This window comes from Pocillopora verrucosa, chromosome 7 (assembly GCF_036669915.1).
Source record: "Pocillopora verrucosa isolate sample1 chromosome 7, ASM3666991v2, whole genome shotgun sequence".
In the NCBI taxonomy this organism is placed as follows: Eukaryota; Metazoa; Cnidaria; class Anthozoa; order Scleractinia; family Pocilloporidae; genus Pocillopora; species Pocillopora verrucosa.
The window spans coordinates 12781695-12797856 of NC_089318.1; the positions used below are offsets into that span (position 1 = coordinate 12781695).

General features: G+C 36.4%; 3 protein-coding genes across 3 annotated transcripts in view; 1 reads left to right on the forward strand and 2 right to left on the reverse strand.

Moving 5' to 3' along the window:
* Positions 1 to 4026, reverse strand: part of LOC131795894 (zinc finger FYVE domain-containing protein 26) — a 39966-nt gene extending 35940 nt beyond the window's left edge. The window contains 4 exon segments of the mRNA XM_059113494.2: positions 665 to 1393; positions 1833 to 1922; positions 2478 to 2562; positions 3702 to 4026. Coding sequence (XP_058969477.2) covers positions 665 to 1393; positions 1833 to 1922; positions 2478 to 2562; positions 3702 to 3913 — 1116 coding nt within the window. The 5' untranslated portion in view covers positions 3914 to 4026.
* Positions 4027 to 4092: 66 nt separating this feature from the next.
* LOC131795891 (proton-coupled folate transporter) lies at positions 4093 to 10767 on the forward strand. Its single transcript, XM_059113491.2, has 7 exons — positions 4093 to 4178; positions 4845 to 5113; positions 5765 to 5985; positions 6813 to 7460; positions 7911 to 7994; positions 8555 to 8726; positions 9269 to 10767. The coding sequence occupies exons 1-7, from the start codon at positions 4167 to 4169 to the stop codon at positions 9366 to 9368; spliced, it is 1506 nt and encodes a 501-aa protein (XP_058969474.2). The 5' UTR covers positions 4093 to 4166; the 3' UTR covers positions 9369 to 10767.
* Positions 10245 to 15978, reverse strand: LOC131795892 (DNA repair protein RAD51 homolog A-like). Its single transcript, XM_059113492.2, has 8 exons — positions 15728 to 15978; positions 14525 to 14780; positions 13919 to 14010; positions 13430 to 13524; positions 12777 to 12890; positions 12362 to 12491; positions 12042 to 12163; positions 10245 to 11229 (listed from the first exon to the last, which is right to left on the reverse strand). The coding sequence occupies exons 1-8, from the start codon at positions 15809 to 15811 to the stop codon at positions 11106 to 11108; spliced, it is 1017 nt and encodes a 338-aa protein (XP_058969475.1). The 5' UTR covers positions 15812 to 15978; the 3' UTR covers positions 10245 to 11105.
* Positions 15979 to 16162: the final 184 nt, after the last annotated feature.

A 16162-nucleotide genomic window follows, 5' to 3' on the forward strand; every position in this document is an offset into this window, starting at 1 on the left:
CCATTGCAAAGTTAACACCCCTCCCCCCCCCTCCCTCCTCCCCCAACATTTCATCAGGCTTCCCTGACAATTCAACAGTACCTATGTATGCTCCTGGGTGGAGAGGGGTACTATATGAGTAAATTGTTTTACCCAAGAACACAACACATGACCCACCTAGGTCTTGAACCCAGACCTCTTGACGCGGAGTCCAGCACATTGACCATTTGGCCACTGCATCTTAAAAGCAGTGTCATAAGCTACATTGTGTATCATTTTATTTACAAGCCAGTATGCTCACCACTAACTCAACCTTTTAACTCCCACAAGTGATAAACATGTAACTTCTCCCTATAATATCCATATAATATCCAACAATCAGGTTATGAGAATACTTGAACTCATCAGCTGGAGTTGTTATCCTGATTTAACACCGAATTCTCATGACTAAAGGGGAGAATTAAGGTTAACCTCAGCCTGATGTCCTCTCTCCTCAACAGTTTGCCAATACCCCGGGTTGGAGAGAGGCACTGTGACAGTGAAGTTCCTTGCTTGGAAACACGAAACAATAACCTGCAGTGGCTTAAACCTGGAATTCTCATTGTCCACAGTAACCAAATAGGTGTAATGCCTCATTAATCTCTTGAATGATTCCAATGATTATGTACAATGGATATCTACTTACCATCATGTTCTCTAAAATATGATTTCCATTTAGAGCATGGAAGAACAGAAATTTCCAGGCTTCTCTCCTATCCTCCATAAAGGATTGAGCATAACAAACATTAACAGTGAGACCATCTAATGCTGATGGTTGCTTGAATCTTTGCAATGTTGCTCTTGACAATGGTAACTCTGAACGATCATTCACTACAAACCGCATCTGATTTTCAATGAAACAAAACTTTTCCATCAAATAAGTTGATGTCTGGCTGAGGAAGCAGGAATATAAAATGCCTCTGTCTAAAATAGTGTCTCTCTCGTTTGAACTTCGAATTATGAGGTTCCTGAAAAGATCGTCCAGACACTTGGAAAGGCTGAGCATTTCAGGACTTGGGTCCATGTAGGAAAGCATTTGATAGATGAATTTACATTCTTTGGTGGTACACTTTACAGGCATGTCATCTTTAGGTACAGAGGTGGTACTGGTACCATCAACTTCTACAGCTCCAGAGTCTAAGGCCATCAATTGCTCGTTGATGAGGTCTAAATACAACTGTTGTAAGAGCTGGTTATTTTTCAAAAAGCCCTTCCCTTTGGAAGTGAGATCATTAATCACAGCATGTCCAAACTGAGGACTTTCAGATAGCAGCTGTTTCAAGTATGACAAAGTGGAAGAAGGAAGGTCAGACACTCCAGAGGCAAAGAGGTCAGGATCTCTGTAAACAATTTGACTGTGGTAATCATCTATATCCTGCAAATTAATGGAAACAAGTCTTTTTTGCCACAGTGAATTACATGTAACAGTGTTCTATTTTATTAGCAGTAACTGGTAAAAATTGCCACCTGTAGTACTTCTAGTTACTGCTTAGAGTAGCTTGGAATTGCAAAAATACCTTTTATAAATTTTCTTCCACCTGTTGTGCTTAAAATAAGGAAGAACACTGAGGAATCATCATGATTCTTTTGGAATGCAAGTAAACTTTCCCACAAGTAGGCTCTTATTAACCCTTTAACTCCCAAGATCTGATTGTCAATTCTCCCCACTAGCTGCTACACATTCCCTTGTAAATTAGTGATAAGAACTTGGTGCTAGATCAATATCAAGAGAGCTACAGGGATTAATAGTAATTGTTTTCACTTTGAGTGGTAATAAGGGCATGAAAACTGGACAATTGTGAAAGTTTAATTACTTGAATCACAACTTGAGGGGCATTCTGGCAAGCAAGGTAGAGAAGAAGGCGAAATTCCACTTTCTTTACAATAGGCTCTGGAATCTGGTCCTGTGTTGCATATCAAACACAAACAATAGTTCAAGAGTCAGTATTAAATGTACTAGTAAATCATGATGATTAAGATCATTTATAAGCACAAGACTCTATAACTACTGTTAGTAATATTAATAGTGTTATTTAATTCATAAATTTTATTTAACTTTGTGTCTAAAGTCTCAGGCAAACATGTTTCAGCTGTATCTCTGTTATCCTGCCTCTAAACAAAGAGGACTTTTCCTTCTCTTTCAGTTTCTTTGGTTAACTAATAAAAAAGACACCTCTGGCCATATTTGTTACACTTTTTGTGGTTCATGTGAAAACTCTTTAACACAAAATGGTTTTGTCTTAATTTTGAAGTAGGTAGATTTTGCTGTATAAGCACAATGTAGACAGCATTTGGTAAGAAGTTTGTCCACAGTTGATCCACAGTGTTTACGATCTTTACAGCTTAATCATTACAGAGTACCTAATGACTGAAGCACAGAAGCCAGGAAAACCCTGCAAGGTAATGAGCTAGGGATTAAACAAATTAAATTTATAAAAATGTTAGAGAAAAATACTTGCCTCTTCATCAGTGAAAAGATCCAGATATTCCACCAAACATAACCATGATAAATGGAATGGAGATGGAACAGAACACGATCCATAACTGTTAAGACAGTAACAGTGCATTATGAGTAATCATAGAATACTGTATCTCCATGAATAAGCACCTGGAGTTTTATTTAAGATTTTGCTAAAAGAGGGGTGCCTGCTGGAACGAGGGTGCCTAGGTGAGAAGACACTTATTAGGAAACTATTAACCCTTTAATTCCTGGAACTGATTAACATGAAACTTCTCCACATAATATCCATACATAATTCCGCAAACAGGTAATGAGAATATTCAACCCTATCAGGTAGAAGCTGCTATCTTGATCTAGCACCAAATTCTCATAACTAATTTACAAGGAAATATGTAGCTGCAAAAAGGGAGAATTAACAATCAGTTCTTGGGAGTTAACTTATACTCAGATTCTGCTGTAGTTGAAACTTAAAAGGTTATAAATAGAGGGCTAGGCACTTATTCAAGGGGAGTGCTTGTTTGATATCATAGCTTAGGGGGGTAAACACTTATTCAAGGAGGGTGCTTAGTACAGCATGGACACTTATTCAAGGAAATATGGTATGTAAAATTCAAAATCTGGCAGTTTTGCCAACCATTTTAAATAATTCCTTAATATAGGAGGGAAAGATTAACTTCCAGATCTTATATGGTTATCAATATCTATCACTGGCTTGCTAATAACCAAAGTAACCCTATGCACCTAAACATCAGTATGCATATTCTCCTTACTGTTTTCTGATACATTTCCTAAGGAGTTGAAAAGGGGAATTTGTTGAACAATCAAGAGCTTCTCTAGCAGGTGATAATTTCCTTTAATCTCCTGACCTTAATGCGTGATTCAGAGCTAATACTGTAAGGAGAAATCAGATTCTGATCACTGTTAGGGGGTTAAAAGGTTAAGAAACTGTCAGAACTGTTATGAACTGTGGAATATCATCAATAGAAAAACAATTTTCACAAAATATTAACTTTTTTGAATATCCGCGGATAAATGGCGTTTGGTGAATATTTCATAAAATCGAAAATAAAAATGTATCAAAAACGTGTAGGCATTTAAAACTGCCGTCACAGAACACAGATCTACTGACAGACCTGAATTTGAAAGTACGTGAATACAAGAAATACGATATTAATGGGCGCTTCCCGGGCTCCAGTCGCTTCGATTGTACGAATTTTGTTACCTTGCATGATGTGGCTGATCAATGATTGCCCTCATTATCTCTTTCAAAGGTTTCTCGAGTTTGTCGCGCTGTTCGAACAAGCCTCGCAAGCACACTCGAGCAAGTTCCCATTGACCCAGGGTTAGGTGATTGCAGAACGCAGTAAATAGTTGTTGAAGAGAAGTTTCCTCCTCCCGATCGAAAGGATGGCTCAACGGCAGTTGTTCACTCATACTTGGCTGAAATTTTATTCAATGGTATGGTCCTTGCTGTGATGAAGATTAAAGTGTGTCCTAATTTTACACAAGTTTATGTCGAATCCTTCCTCCATGTTCGATGTTTTTCTAGTCACAGAGCCCGGCACGTGACTGGGAACCACTTGCTATAAAAAAAAAATTTCATGTAAGAAGTCCTAAAGAGTCGCATTGGTGTTCCAATCTTGTAGCAGAATGTCTTAACTCTGTCAACTGTTTCGCCTATTTCATAATGTCGAGTGAGGTGAGTATTTCAACACCTAATTACTTTGAAGCTTTTTTTCACTTTCATTTACACGTAATGGGTCGGACAAGTCTTTTTTCCTTATCACATTGCCCTTGATGCAGTGCGAACTTGTAACGCGTGACACTTAGATGTGCGTAAACTCGTCAGCTAGCTAGTCGTGCACTGTCAAATAGCTTCTGATCGTAGGCTTTGCAATGTCGTACAGAAAATATGACATATGTTAGTTGAAGTCTTTTTTTCAGTGTGCGCGTTGAGGTTAAATTTGAAGATCGTTGCGGGAAAGTGAAATGATTATGAAATCGAAAGTTAACCGGCCTTTGGAAAGGGATAGATAACTTGCTGCTGCAGATACGATTGGTTAGGAGAAATTTTTAAGCAATTCAAGACCTTCAGGAAAATTAGAAATACAAGGTTTATGCATTGGAGGTAACTTACCGCAGGAATAGTAGTGCAATATTCATCGTAAGTTCAACTATGGCATTTTCCTTCCCCTCTCCTCACACCACACCCCCAGGCCACCCCTGTAGAGGACATCGTAAGACCCTACAGAAAAAGCCATACAAGAGACTAGTTTTACTGGTGATTGATACAGAGTATAAAACAGAATAGAATCAGCTCATTAAAAATTATTTTGTGTTTATATCTGTTTTGATTTTGTTCTAGGAGCCTGTTACAGCCAATGAAATAGAAGATACCCCAAATGGTACCACTGGAACATCCAGTAACCACCAGCCAATTTCATGGAGAAATAATCCTCACAGGTTGTTGACTGTGGAAATAGTCATTTTCCTTTATCTCACTGGTATCATTTTGGAAATCCCAGTTATACAACAGTACTTATATGACAGAGCTAGGGAAGAACTGAAAGTACCTGGAGAAGATGAAAATGATACCATCTGTAATCCTCGTTATGAAAATAGTTCTGAACATAGGTAAGTACATATTATACTACAGGCAGTTTCTGTATAATTTCGTCAATAATTATTACTTTTTCATGATTGGGAAATCTTGATAGGCTCAGGACATACAGTGTAAATCCATCTTTTTCAGTGAAGGAGGAAAACAAAATGTTTTTTTTTAAGTGGCCAGTATGATAAAATCCCAGTGCAGGAAGATAGCAACCTATCATTTGAATTATGGTGCCACACTCCTCTCCCAATAGATATGGATTAATTTCCCCATCTGATCTGACTCACCATAATGCCTTAGCTGGAGACTCAGGCATGAGTTGTGTATTTATTTAGTGGCTGTTATTAAGCAATTGAAATTAGACAGTGTGAAAGACCTGGTGAGAAAAAAATTACAGGGTTCTTTTCTTTTATGAGAAAGAGGAAGCCTTACAGTTTGTCCTTCTCCCAAGATGTGGTTGCACCTAGCTGGTGTTGGGATGGTACAGGTTTGAATCCTGTTGCTTTTTTCTGCGATTGCTAAAATTGCAGTCCACCTGCTAGGATCATTCCTTCACTTGTTTAATATTTATTTATTTAATATTTATTTTTTTCATCGGCAGGTGAAATGAAATTTATTTCTTAACAAAATATTATTAATAGCTGTTGTCTTTTTACTTTCTTTAAAAAATACAGCATGGATGATAAAGTGCACAAAAAAGCCTCACAATACATTTTATGGGTGAGCATGGCACTTACACTCCCTGCCATATTCACGGCTTGTTTCCTTGGTTCATGGTCAGACAAAAGGGGACGAAAGGGACCCATGATAACTGCATCTGTTGGAAGTGCTTTGGATGCCTTGATTATTCTGGCAGCAATTCATTGGAAACTTCCAATCTATGTCTTTATGATAGGTGTGTCTGATTTCTGATCTCTTTTGTGTATCTGCATGAGTGTCCTGGTTAGGTCCAGGGTGAAAGGTTAATTCTTTCTCCTTCTTAGGAAAAATAAAAATTTTTATTCCAATGAAATTTTATCTTATATGATATTTCCTCAAATAAGCCCAATACTCAAATAAGCACCCACTTGGAATAAGTGCCCATCCCTTGGGCTATAATGTCAGACAAACACCATAATCCTAATGCTTCTTACTTGCAGTAAAAAGTAAAAAAACCATTTACCCCTTTTTAATTCAATGAAGCTCTTTCCACAAACATAACACTTGTTATATCTAACTTTTAGAAAAGTATTAATAGTGAAATGTTGATTGAAATGAAACTAGAAATTGATCCCCAATTCAAAAAGGGTCCATGACTGAATTATTTACAGAAGAGATCAGATAAATTTTGAGTTGTTTCATGAGTCTTGTCTTGTCTTACTAAGCTTCCCACCCATCAATAATTTTCAGCTGATCATTGCCCAAACAAAAGGCTAACTCTTAAAATGTCAGCTGTAGAAACTCTTTACAGAGGTGAATGTTTAATCACCTTAGTTGATAAGGCCAAATTATCTTGTAATATTTCCACTGACCCAGCACCACTGTTTCTATAGAAACTAACCCCTTTTATTGATCTGCCAGTATATTCTCTCCCACCTCTAAGTCAGATGTATGTAGTTGTGCTTAATCATCCCAATCTGACATTAGCTTGGAAAGAGTGCATTTCGTTTCCATTTATTATTTATTTATTATAATTGTTCTTAATGTTAATTCTGTTAATTCTGTTCATTTTCTTACATACAGCAAGTGCATTGGCTGGCCTAGGTGGCTATTATCCTACTATGGTTCTTGCACTGCTTGCGTATGTTGCAGATACATCCCCACCAGATTCCAGAGCTCTAAGGCTTGGTATTCTAGAAGCTATTGCATTTATTTGTGGAACAGTAGTGTATTTTGTCAGTGGAGTATGGATCAAGAATTATGGCTACCAGTCTATATATCTGGTGATACTGTCTTTACATTTACTCAATCTTGTGTATGTTGTAATCCTTCTCCCTGAATCATTACCCCAGGAACTAAAGAAGAACAAAGCAGTCTTATCCTGCAATAGTATTAAAACCATTTTTACAGTTTACTTTAAGAAGAGATTCGGACGTTGGGTCCTCATCACTCTCCTCGTCTGTGCAGTTGTTGTTTACTTAGCTGGATTTGTTGTACAAACATTGTTGGTTCTCTTTGGTAAGAGAGACCCTCTCTGCTGGGAGTCATCTGTTATTGGTTATTTTCTTGGGACAGCATTGTTTTCGAAAGCTGTTGGAGCTGTGGTTGGTATCAAACTTTGTTCATGTTTAGGCGTTTCAAACTTTGGTGCTGTCCAAATTGGAATTATTTTTCTCATGGGGAGTTTAATAATGATTGGATTTTCTAGGACCACATTGGAAATGTTTCTAGGTGAGGTAAAATTTGTTCTAAGCCTTGTAAATTTGATTAGTCTACTACTTGCAGAAAAGTTTTTCATATCATGATTAAATTTACTCTTTGTAACCTTTTGACCACATCTGAATGCATGTTCTCCATACTGTTCTTTGTGTATTTCCTAAGGAGCTGACAGGAAGAATTTGTTTAAAGATCAGAAGCTTCTTTAGTTGGTGATCATTTCTGTTCTTCTCTTGACCTCAATATTTTATTCAGGGGTGATATGTGGGGAGAAATCAGATGCTAGTCACTCTCAGGGGTGAAAGGGTTACTGGTAATGTGTAGTTTTACATTTTACTTGAAGTCTGATTCTTTGAATGTCTTTTGAAGACTGTGCCTATGTTTTATTGTCATGACCACCTGAGTAAATGCAGATATGCATCTAGTTACTTATTATTGATAGAAGATGTTATTTTTAACTTGTAGCCACCATTGTTGGTTTCTTTAGTGGTGTCCCACAGCCTTGTATCAGGGCTGAAATGTCCAGGTTGGTCAACAAAGAGGAGCAAGGTACATGCCCTAAATACTTAGTGAGACATTAATCTCCTCTTTTAAAACAAAACCTCAAACCCTAAGGGGTTAATGTATCACTGTGAATAGAACTTGAATCCTGTTGCATTGATGAACCTTTCAATTAGTTTCACTGTCCATTCAATGTCTACATGAGGAATGATCCATGAGGACAAATCCAGGGAAAGGATCCAGTGGGTTTACAATCCTCTTCTCCCCCTTTCCCCCCCCCTCCCCCCCAGTAAGACTTGTGGGGGGTTTTTCACTACTGGTACTTTTCTGAGACCTAAATTTTTTCAAGACAGAATCACATATTACCCCTAAACTCAAGGAATTTAAAATTACTTGTCTTGAAACACTTCATCAATTATTAAGGCTCTAGTGTTTAGAACAAATCCTGTTTATTTCTGAATCAAAGTTTAGACCCCTCTCCCTCTTACCCCATGCTCATTTGCTGGATTTCTTGGGCATTATGACTTGATAATAAATTCATGTCATCTAACTTTTAGATAAACATAACTAGTTTCATTGTTTTTTGTTTTGGTTTGTTTTTTGTTCAGGTTCTCTTTTTGCTGTTCTAGCATCTCTGGAGAGTCTGTGTAATTTTTTTAGTCAGCTGATTTTTAATCCACTTTACACATGGACTGTAACTGAACTCACAGGAGAATATGTGGCAGGAATTACCTTCTTCATCAATGCTGGTCTCCTTCTCATTCCTATGACTCTTATTTTGTAAGTAACTCAAATTTTAATAATTTAAATCATTATGATAAGAATAATTTTATCAATATGGTTGCCACTTATTGAGTTCCCTGACTTTTCCCTGACACGAGTCAAATTTCCCATACCAACTCAATTAATAACTTTGCATACCAATCCTGACAATGGCCTCCAATTTCCACTCACAGCCATCCTGTCAACACAGAACTTCTATGTGTACCAATCCAAACCTTTTATGTTTGTGAAATGTACCAAAGAATTTAAAATGTTGGAAAAAAATGAAAATAGAGAAAACAAATAGTACATGATTTCAGTCATAAACCAACATGACCTAGTATTATGAAAGGAACAGATGAGTACTACATGTAATTTCAAATACCAGTAGCTATTTTGTTTGCAACAAGACATAATCCAATATTGTAACCACACAGGTAAACAATTATCGGCAGTATCAGGAAAAACCCTTTTCAAAATTCTGAAATGAGAATACAAGTTCAGTTATGTGCAGTCATGTTCTTTCCAATTTTGACTTTTTTCCTCTCTCTTTTCATTAGGGTCATTCAGAGGAGTAAACCTTCAAAGCCAAAGGAATTTCCTCCTCTTCTTGACAATGAAAATCCAGCAAAGTCATACAGCAAGCAGGAAAGGATCTAACTTCAAGTCATCTGGTCTCAGTTGTTGAAATGGTGCATAATGCAGTATATTTTGTCAACATTTATCAGCTGAATACTTATTGATATCTGTTGAATAGCATTATCCACCCTTTTAATTACTGGGCCTTGCTATGCTAACATGAAAAACACAGATATGTATAACCAAAAACTGAACGTCAAAAGATGGTTTAACCAACTATCTTGCTGCTTTATTTGCATCACAATTGTCTGAGAACTGATTCCATTTTGTGTGTAAACAGTTAGCTATTATCCTTTCAATCTACGCAATGTTAGATGTCTTTTGCTATTAGAGCAGTTTTCAATGGAGTATTTAATGTGATCCTAAAATACTTTAGTTACTCTGTGATTGGTCTTGCAAAAACTCTTGCCACCATCTTAACCAAACAGATTCAAAAGTAAACCCAACCCCAACTTGGTCACTTTTGTTTTCCAGTGCTTCAAGCAGGTTGCCTGTTTTTTACTTTGAGTTGTCATTAGTTAATGATGTTAACTTTTTGTTCTGATTGATAATTGTGATTACTTTGGTTTTGGCTTCAACTTTCACTTGAAAACTACTCTTACTGTTACATGTACATCATTAATTCATTCAAAACATGGAAGGAAGACATAGTGTAATGTACTATTTGCATTAGTTACATGATGGGGCAATTGAACTGGCGATTTTTAGAAAAACACAGAATGAGTCAAATATATAACAATTAGCAAAATGTTCAATACAAGTTAATTTGGCAGCAATGGCCACAAATTTTACAAAATCCAGAAAATGATATAAATTTTTCTACATGAATGTAATGCAATAAAATTTTGTAAATAGTGAGAAATTGTAGATTACAAATGGAGCAGTTTTTGCCAGCACCATTATCTGGAAAAGTCAGAAAACCATGAACCTCTAAAATGCTAAGGGAATGTTTGGTATATAATGAGGAGCAACAGTCAACTTGGTGATTGTAACTCACAAGCAGACAACAGAGAGACAAATTAGTATCTACATGCCATTACTACTCCTGTGTACTGTTTATTCTTGTCCCCCTCACATCTTTGGACTTGTTTGTCACTGTGCATTAACAAACAGAAATATTTATAGTGTTCATGGTTTTCTAGAACTTGCAGTAAAAAAGTGTATATAACTGAAATACATGTGATGCTCATTTCTAAATTCTAGATGTTGAGAGTGACTTTAGCCAATGATTTTCTTTTTTGTCAAATCAGCAGTGGTATGATTTTTATTATTTACAGCAGAGTTATCACCAGATTAGAACATCTGGTGGCAGTATCAAGGATACAATATTTAATTTTCACATTAATGTTTAAGACAAGAATTTCAAAAGTTGAATAAATAAAATAGCAAAGAAATAAAACAAATACTATTCAGGATTGTATGATTGTTGTTTATGAATCTTATTTTAGCAAAACAAAGTTGGCTTCTCCATGATGACTTCAAGATGGCAGCCCAGTAGTTTGCAAGCAGCCCCTCATTGTGAAATGTGTTTTAAATTTGTGTTTCTCTGCCCACAGGAAGATTTAAGATGAGTCACACTTGTCCAGAAGGGATGATAATGAGGGCCTGCCAGCACCCTATGATGGTATTAGCTAAGTCCTTATGGAACATCACATGTTTAAATCATCTAGTGGTACTAGATGCTAAAATAGAAATGCGCTCATCTGAGACTTTTAATCCTCTTTACACCATATCCAAAAAATTTTGCCTTTCCAGTTTTTAGTCCTTAGCATCTCCAATACCATCTGCATTGATAGCAAACATGGCTTCAGCCTCAGGCAAACATGGCGAGTCATATATCTTACATATTCTTGTCTCCCCTCTTCCCTTCCTGAGGTACAATCTGTAGAGGATAAGGAGCAGAATATATACTTATTACTTCCAAGCCTGCAGGAAATCCTAGTGAGCTGACATCCAAGTTTTCCTTTGATGACAATGTACCTGTTGTTGACTTCACTGGTAGCTTCCTTTAAAACATGTTTTAAAAATGGATTTAGCTGCAGCTCATCATTTGTAAAACTGAATTTGCTTTCTTTTTCATCTTGTTTATGGAAATGTAATGTACTGACTCAATGCTACTATAAATTGAGAAAGACAACATACAGAGCTTGCTTTTGTGGAAAAAGTCAAACCTTATTCAGCTTTGTCCACAGTCAAGATATGTAGTTACCTCATTCCTTCATAAACTTACATAATGTTCGCATGCATGTATGTATATGTAGTATGTAAAAAACTATGTTTACTTAATTGACCACTCCTCCAAAGGGCCTTTTCAGGGCCAATACAAATGAATGAATGAATCAACATGGTGTTTTAAAGTCACCTTTGCTTAAAAATTGTGTGACACTGAAAATCCTTGGTAAGACAAACATGAGTCAAGGGCAGTCATTTAGAAACATTGCACCCTAAAATCCTAAGATATAGCTGAGACCTTCGTAGCACCACAAGTGATGATCAATGTCAGTTTGTATAGTCCATAGTTAGTTTGAGCTGTATCATCAATGCAAACAGACCCTATTACAAAAACTTAACAACAGCCCTGATGATTTCCACCCTCGCAACTCTACTACTGAAGGTAAGTCTGTAAACAAACTACAATTGTGAAGTCAGTTGAGAAAAGTTGTCAAAGAACAGGATTTTGTTATTAGCCATTACCTTGTTGTTGATGCATGTGCCATGATGTTTCCACCTATTGGCTTTTTGGGATCTGCTTGGAACATAGAAGCACCATCCACCTGTGCTACAACTTGGTTTGTGATAACAACAGCTATACCAAACTGAATGACAATGGTATCACAATCAATTCACATATAAAAAAAAAAACAAGGTTTATCACTACTTGAACATTCATAGGTAAAACTACTCAAAGATGCAGTAACAGGCAGCAAGCAAAAAAAAAGAGAGAAGAAAAAAGTGTGATATTGCATGTACATGGTCTATACAGGGTAAAACACAAAATTAGGTAACATATGTACCTCATCTGCAAGTTTTAGTAGTGTTCTAAGGAATCTTGCCAGGTGCATCTGCCGGGCAGACAGTTCTCCACGACCAGAGTAGTCTGTACGATACAAAGCTGTTGCACTGTCAACAATCATAAGAGCATATCTGCAATGATGGGTGATGGAGAAAATAATTTAAGAATACTGTACATGTATTTTGAAAATTGCCAGAGTGCAGAAGAGTGACTGTCATATGCCACACAGGTCTAGAGGTAACTAATTCACTCAGGGTTTGGGTATTACTGACCATCTGACTAACGAGTCAAGAAGTCAGGCTAAGTGGCAAGGGGAAAAAAAATTACAGTTTACATTGCTTGCAGAGTTCAATAGTTGTATTTAATGCATGGTGTATTTCAGGACTACATAACTACATTTATTGATCAAGCAGTACCTTGATTCAGACATCATAGCAGATGCATGTATCAGAAGCTGAGACTGATGGTCTGAATTGTAGGCTCTCGCATAGGCCACATTATCAAGCACACTTTGTCCCGAAAGCCCATATCTACATCACAAAAACAATATGATACAAACGTTAATTCACAAGAACACATTCGGATCAAACAATTGTTTTAAAAACAATCTAGTTTATCTTATGAGATCCTAAAAAGGGGGGAGGGGGAGGGGAAGAAAGCAGGGGTGAGCCTTATCTAAAGAGAGTGAGAGGAAAAACAAAAGAAAGACTAAGGGCACAAAGGACAAAGACTGTAGAGGAGACAAATAAATATATAATTTATATATAATTATGTATATTAAAAAGTCTAATCAGTGCAAATTTAATTGTCTGGAATTATGCACAGATATAGCTATATCAAATAATTCTCTTAAGGTGGGGTAAGAACTGCTGTTTGGTAAATTTTGAACAATGAAAACTTTTAGAAATGAAGGAAAATGAGCATTTTGTTAAGGATGATGAAGGCGATCAGGGTAACACTTTAAAAATTCTGTTCTTTACTATCAGAACAGAAGTTTTTCTTAGTCCTTAAAGTCAAAAGACATAGTAAACAACATAATGTAAATTAAAATGTGGGTTGCTGACCATACCTTTCAGCAACAGCTACCAGTCTTTCAGGTCGAAATGTGCCCTCTGTATCAATGTAGAGACATTTTCCTTCTGCCCCACCATGGTCGATGGGAAGCTGTAAGATAAAGTAACATTATGTTATTGGACATAAGAACTACTGATTTTCTTCTATGCATGTACACAGTGTAATCATGTTGTGGAATCCCATTATATCAAACAATTAATTTTTTTTGTTACACACTTTTCAATGTACATGCATAGGACTGTACTTCCCAAAACTAGTAATTAGTTTTGGGAAGTACAGTCCTATACATGTACATTGAAAAGTGTAAAACAAAAAAAAACTGACTGTTTGATAAAATGGGATTCCACAACATGAAATATCAAATAGGGACAAATTAATATTATTTGTCCCTATTTGAGGTACATGTATGACACAATTATAGAAACTTTCAGGAACATTTGAAATCTCAACCTTGTCTTGTGATGATAAGTTAAAGATTGATTACCTGACATGTTACGGCCATTGTGTGACACAGTTGTGTTTTTCCAGTACGGAATTCCCCAAACATTTCTGTGATGCTTCCAGTTTCAATACCACCTTTGGATCCAAAAGGAAAGTTATGTCTTTCAAATGTAAGACTAACAAAACATAACACGATCTAAAAACAAAATGTCAATCCACTTCACTTCAATAGTACATGTCTTGACCCTTAGACCCCTTAGATGGCCTAGCTTCTAATTTATCCTCACAATATCACCTCTGAATCACACATTTAGGCCACAAGAATAAGATCAATGATCATCAACTAAAGAAGATCTTAATTATTGAACAAATTCCCCCTGTCAACTTAGGAAATGCATAAAGAACAGTATGGAGAATATACATACTGATATTAGGGTGTAAAGGGTTAATCATTTAACCTCCTGATTCATATTTCACAAACAATACCATGCAAATTTTAAACTAAAGGCAATTAACCTTTTGGTCAAAAATCTATTTAGGCCTTTTTTCCTGCTATTCAAAAAAAATGTAAAATTTCACACAAATAAGCCATCAATCAATATTAAACTAGAGAAAATATATAAGCACTTGACAAAAGTTTCAAACCAACCTTGCATAAGTTTGTCTAACTCTTTTGACCCTGTAGTAATCATCACTAATTCTGATCTTCTCTGGTGAAATTCTGTGGCAGTAGTGAATCCCATTGGCACCAGCTTAGAGGCTTCATTGAGAAGTTTGTCAGCTTTAGCCTCACTGATTCCTTTAATACCAAGTAGGGCTTTTTTCGGTGTGTAGGCCACTGCTTCAATGGTGTGATATCCAGCTTCTTGCAGCTTTTTTACATCATTGGCACTAATTCCATGCTCCTTATGAAGGAAAAATGTCAGTTATGACTAGTCATCATTCAATATCATCACATCAACATAATTTTTCATAAGCTGTACACGTAAGCTTACAAAATAACCCAAATATCACACACACTCATGCTGTTCAAATACAATCATTTATCATGTTGAAAAGTGAAAATTAGAAAAAAAACAGTTTGCAGAAACATTTCCATGTAACCCCATACTATTCTGAAACAAAGTCCTAGAAGCCTTGGATTCTGAAGCAGTCCATCGTTTTCTTTATCATTTTTTTCATCCAAGAACTGTATACACGATTAAGTAAAAGGCTCCGCGGAAATCTTGCTCAGCTTACATGCATATCTTCAACGAAGAGAGGTCAGCTTATACTGACATTTCAGAATGGATACGTAAAGGAGTCTACCCTGATCAAAATCTAAACCGCAAAAGACATACAGTAAGAACATAAAAAAAAAGAAATTAGATATATTCTGTTCGCAAGAAATTCGAGCATAGTCTTCGAGGACAATCACAAGGAAGTCTTATAAAATTAATAACTTCACATCTTCATAAAGCGAGCAATTCTATCATCATGGCGGCGTTCAGGTATGGTAGCTAGATTTATTAATTTATTACAAAGTCACTTTCCTGAAGACTCTCGATTCCTTATAGATAAATTTCAAACAATCCGTTATAGCAATGATAAAAATGAATTCGGCAGCATTCAAGGGAGATTCCAACGAAAATCGGTCCTCTGGAGTGTACTGAAACTGCTAGCGTTAACTTAGCGTTGAGCCAATCGAAATTTGCAAGAGGTACGCCTCATTACCCGTGGCAAGTTTGATACGTTTTGGCTCAAAAAGAAATAGAAATTTCAGATTTACGCGGGAAATGCCAGAAATATACCCCTGAGAATAATCTTATCTGTAATGACGAACTACAACGCCATATTATATTTGCCTCAGTACCTCGAGTTTGTTGATAAGCAAAGGTCCCGCGTTTTCTTCCATGACGTCGTCATGTTCAGTTTCTTCTTGCCTTTCCCGTTGCATTACTTCCGAAAAAAACTTCAAAATAACCAGCCGATAAACACTTAAATGCTGAAAAGGGCAATATAAAGCCTTATCCTTGTCTTCAAACAGGTAAAAAGCTCAACTCTTCGCCAGAACTGCCGCTAAAGTTTTTGAATCAGAGCGGGAACCGCTGATACGTCATGTAATTATGAATAAGATGTTCTCGTGCTGACTCACGTGACATTAATCTGAGATACAATAGAACAGACAAATGTAATTACATTTGACTTTTTCTTTAGGATTCAAGCTTTCAACTAGCTAGACACCACCATACAGCATGTGAACTTGCAAAATGATAATAATGATTTTTTTCCCTAAAATTAAAATGAG

What these genes read in the sequence shown, in the direction of transcription:
- LOC131795891 (XM_059113491.2), top strand. An exon ending in GAAAATAGTTCTGAACATAG is followed by an intron (nt 5,114 to 5,764) that starts GTAAGTACATAT and finishes TAAAAAATACAG; the next exon opens with CATGGATGATAAAGTGCACA. An exon ending in CACATTGGAAATGTTTCTAG is followed by an intron (nt 7,461 to 7,910) that starts GTGAGGTAAAAT and finishes TTTAACTTGTAG; the next exon opens with CCACCATTGTTGGTTTCTTT.
- LOC131795892 (XM_059113492.2), bottom strand. Translation starts at nt 15,811, where the DNA reads ATGCAACGGGAAAGGCAAGAAGAAACTGAACATGACGACGTCATGGAA. An exon ending in TGCTTATCAACAAACTCGAG is followed by an intron (nt 14,781 to 15,727) that starts GTACTGAGGCAA and finishes TTCCTTCATAAG; the next exon opens with GAGCATGGAATTAGTGCCAA. An exon ending in CTGGTAGCTGTTGCTGAAAG is followed by an intron (nt 12,891 to 13,429) that starts GTATGGTCAGCA and finishes TTTGTGATGTAG; the next exon opens with ATATGGGCTTTCGGGACAAA.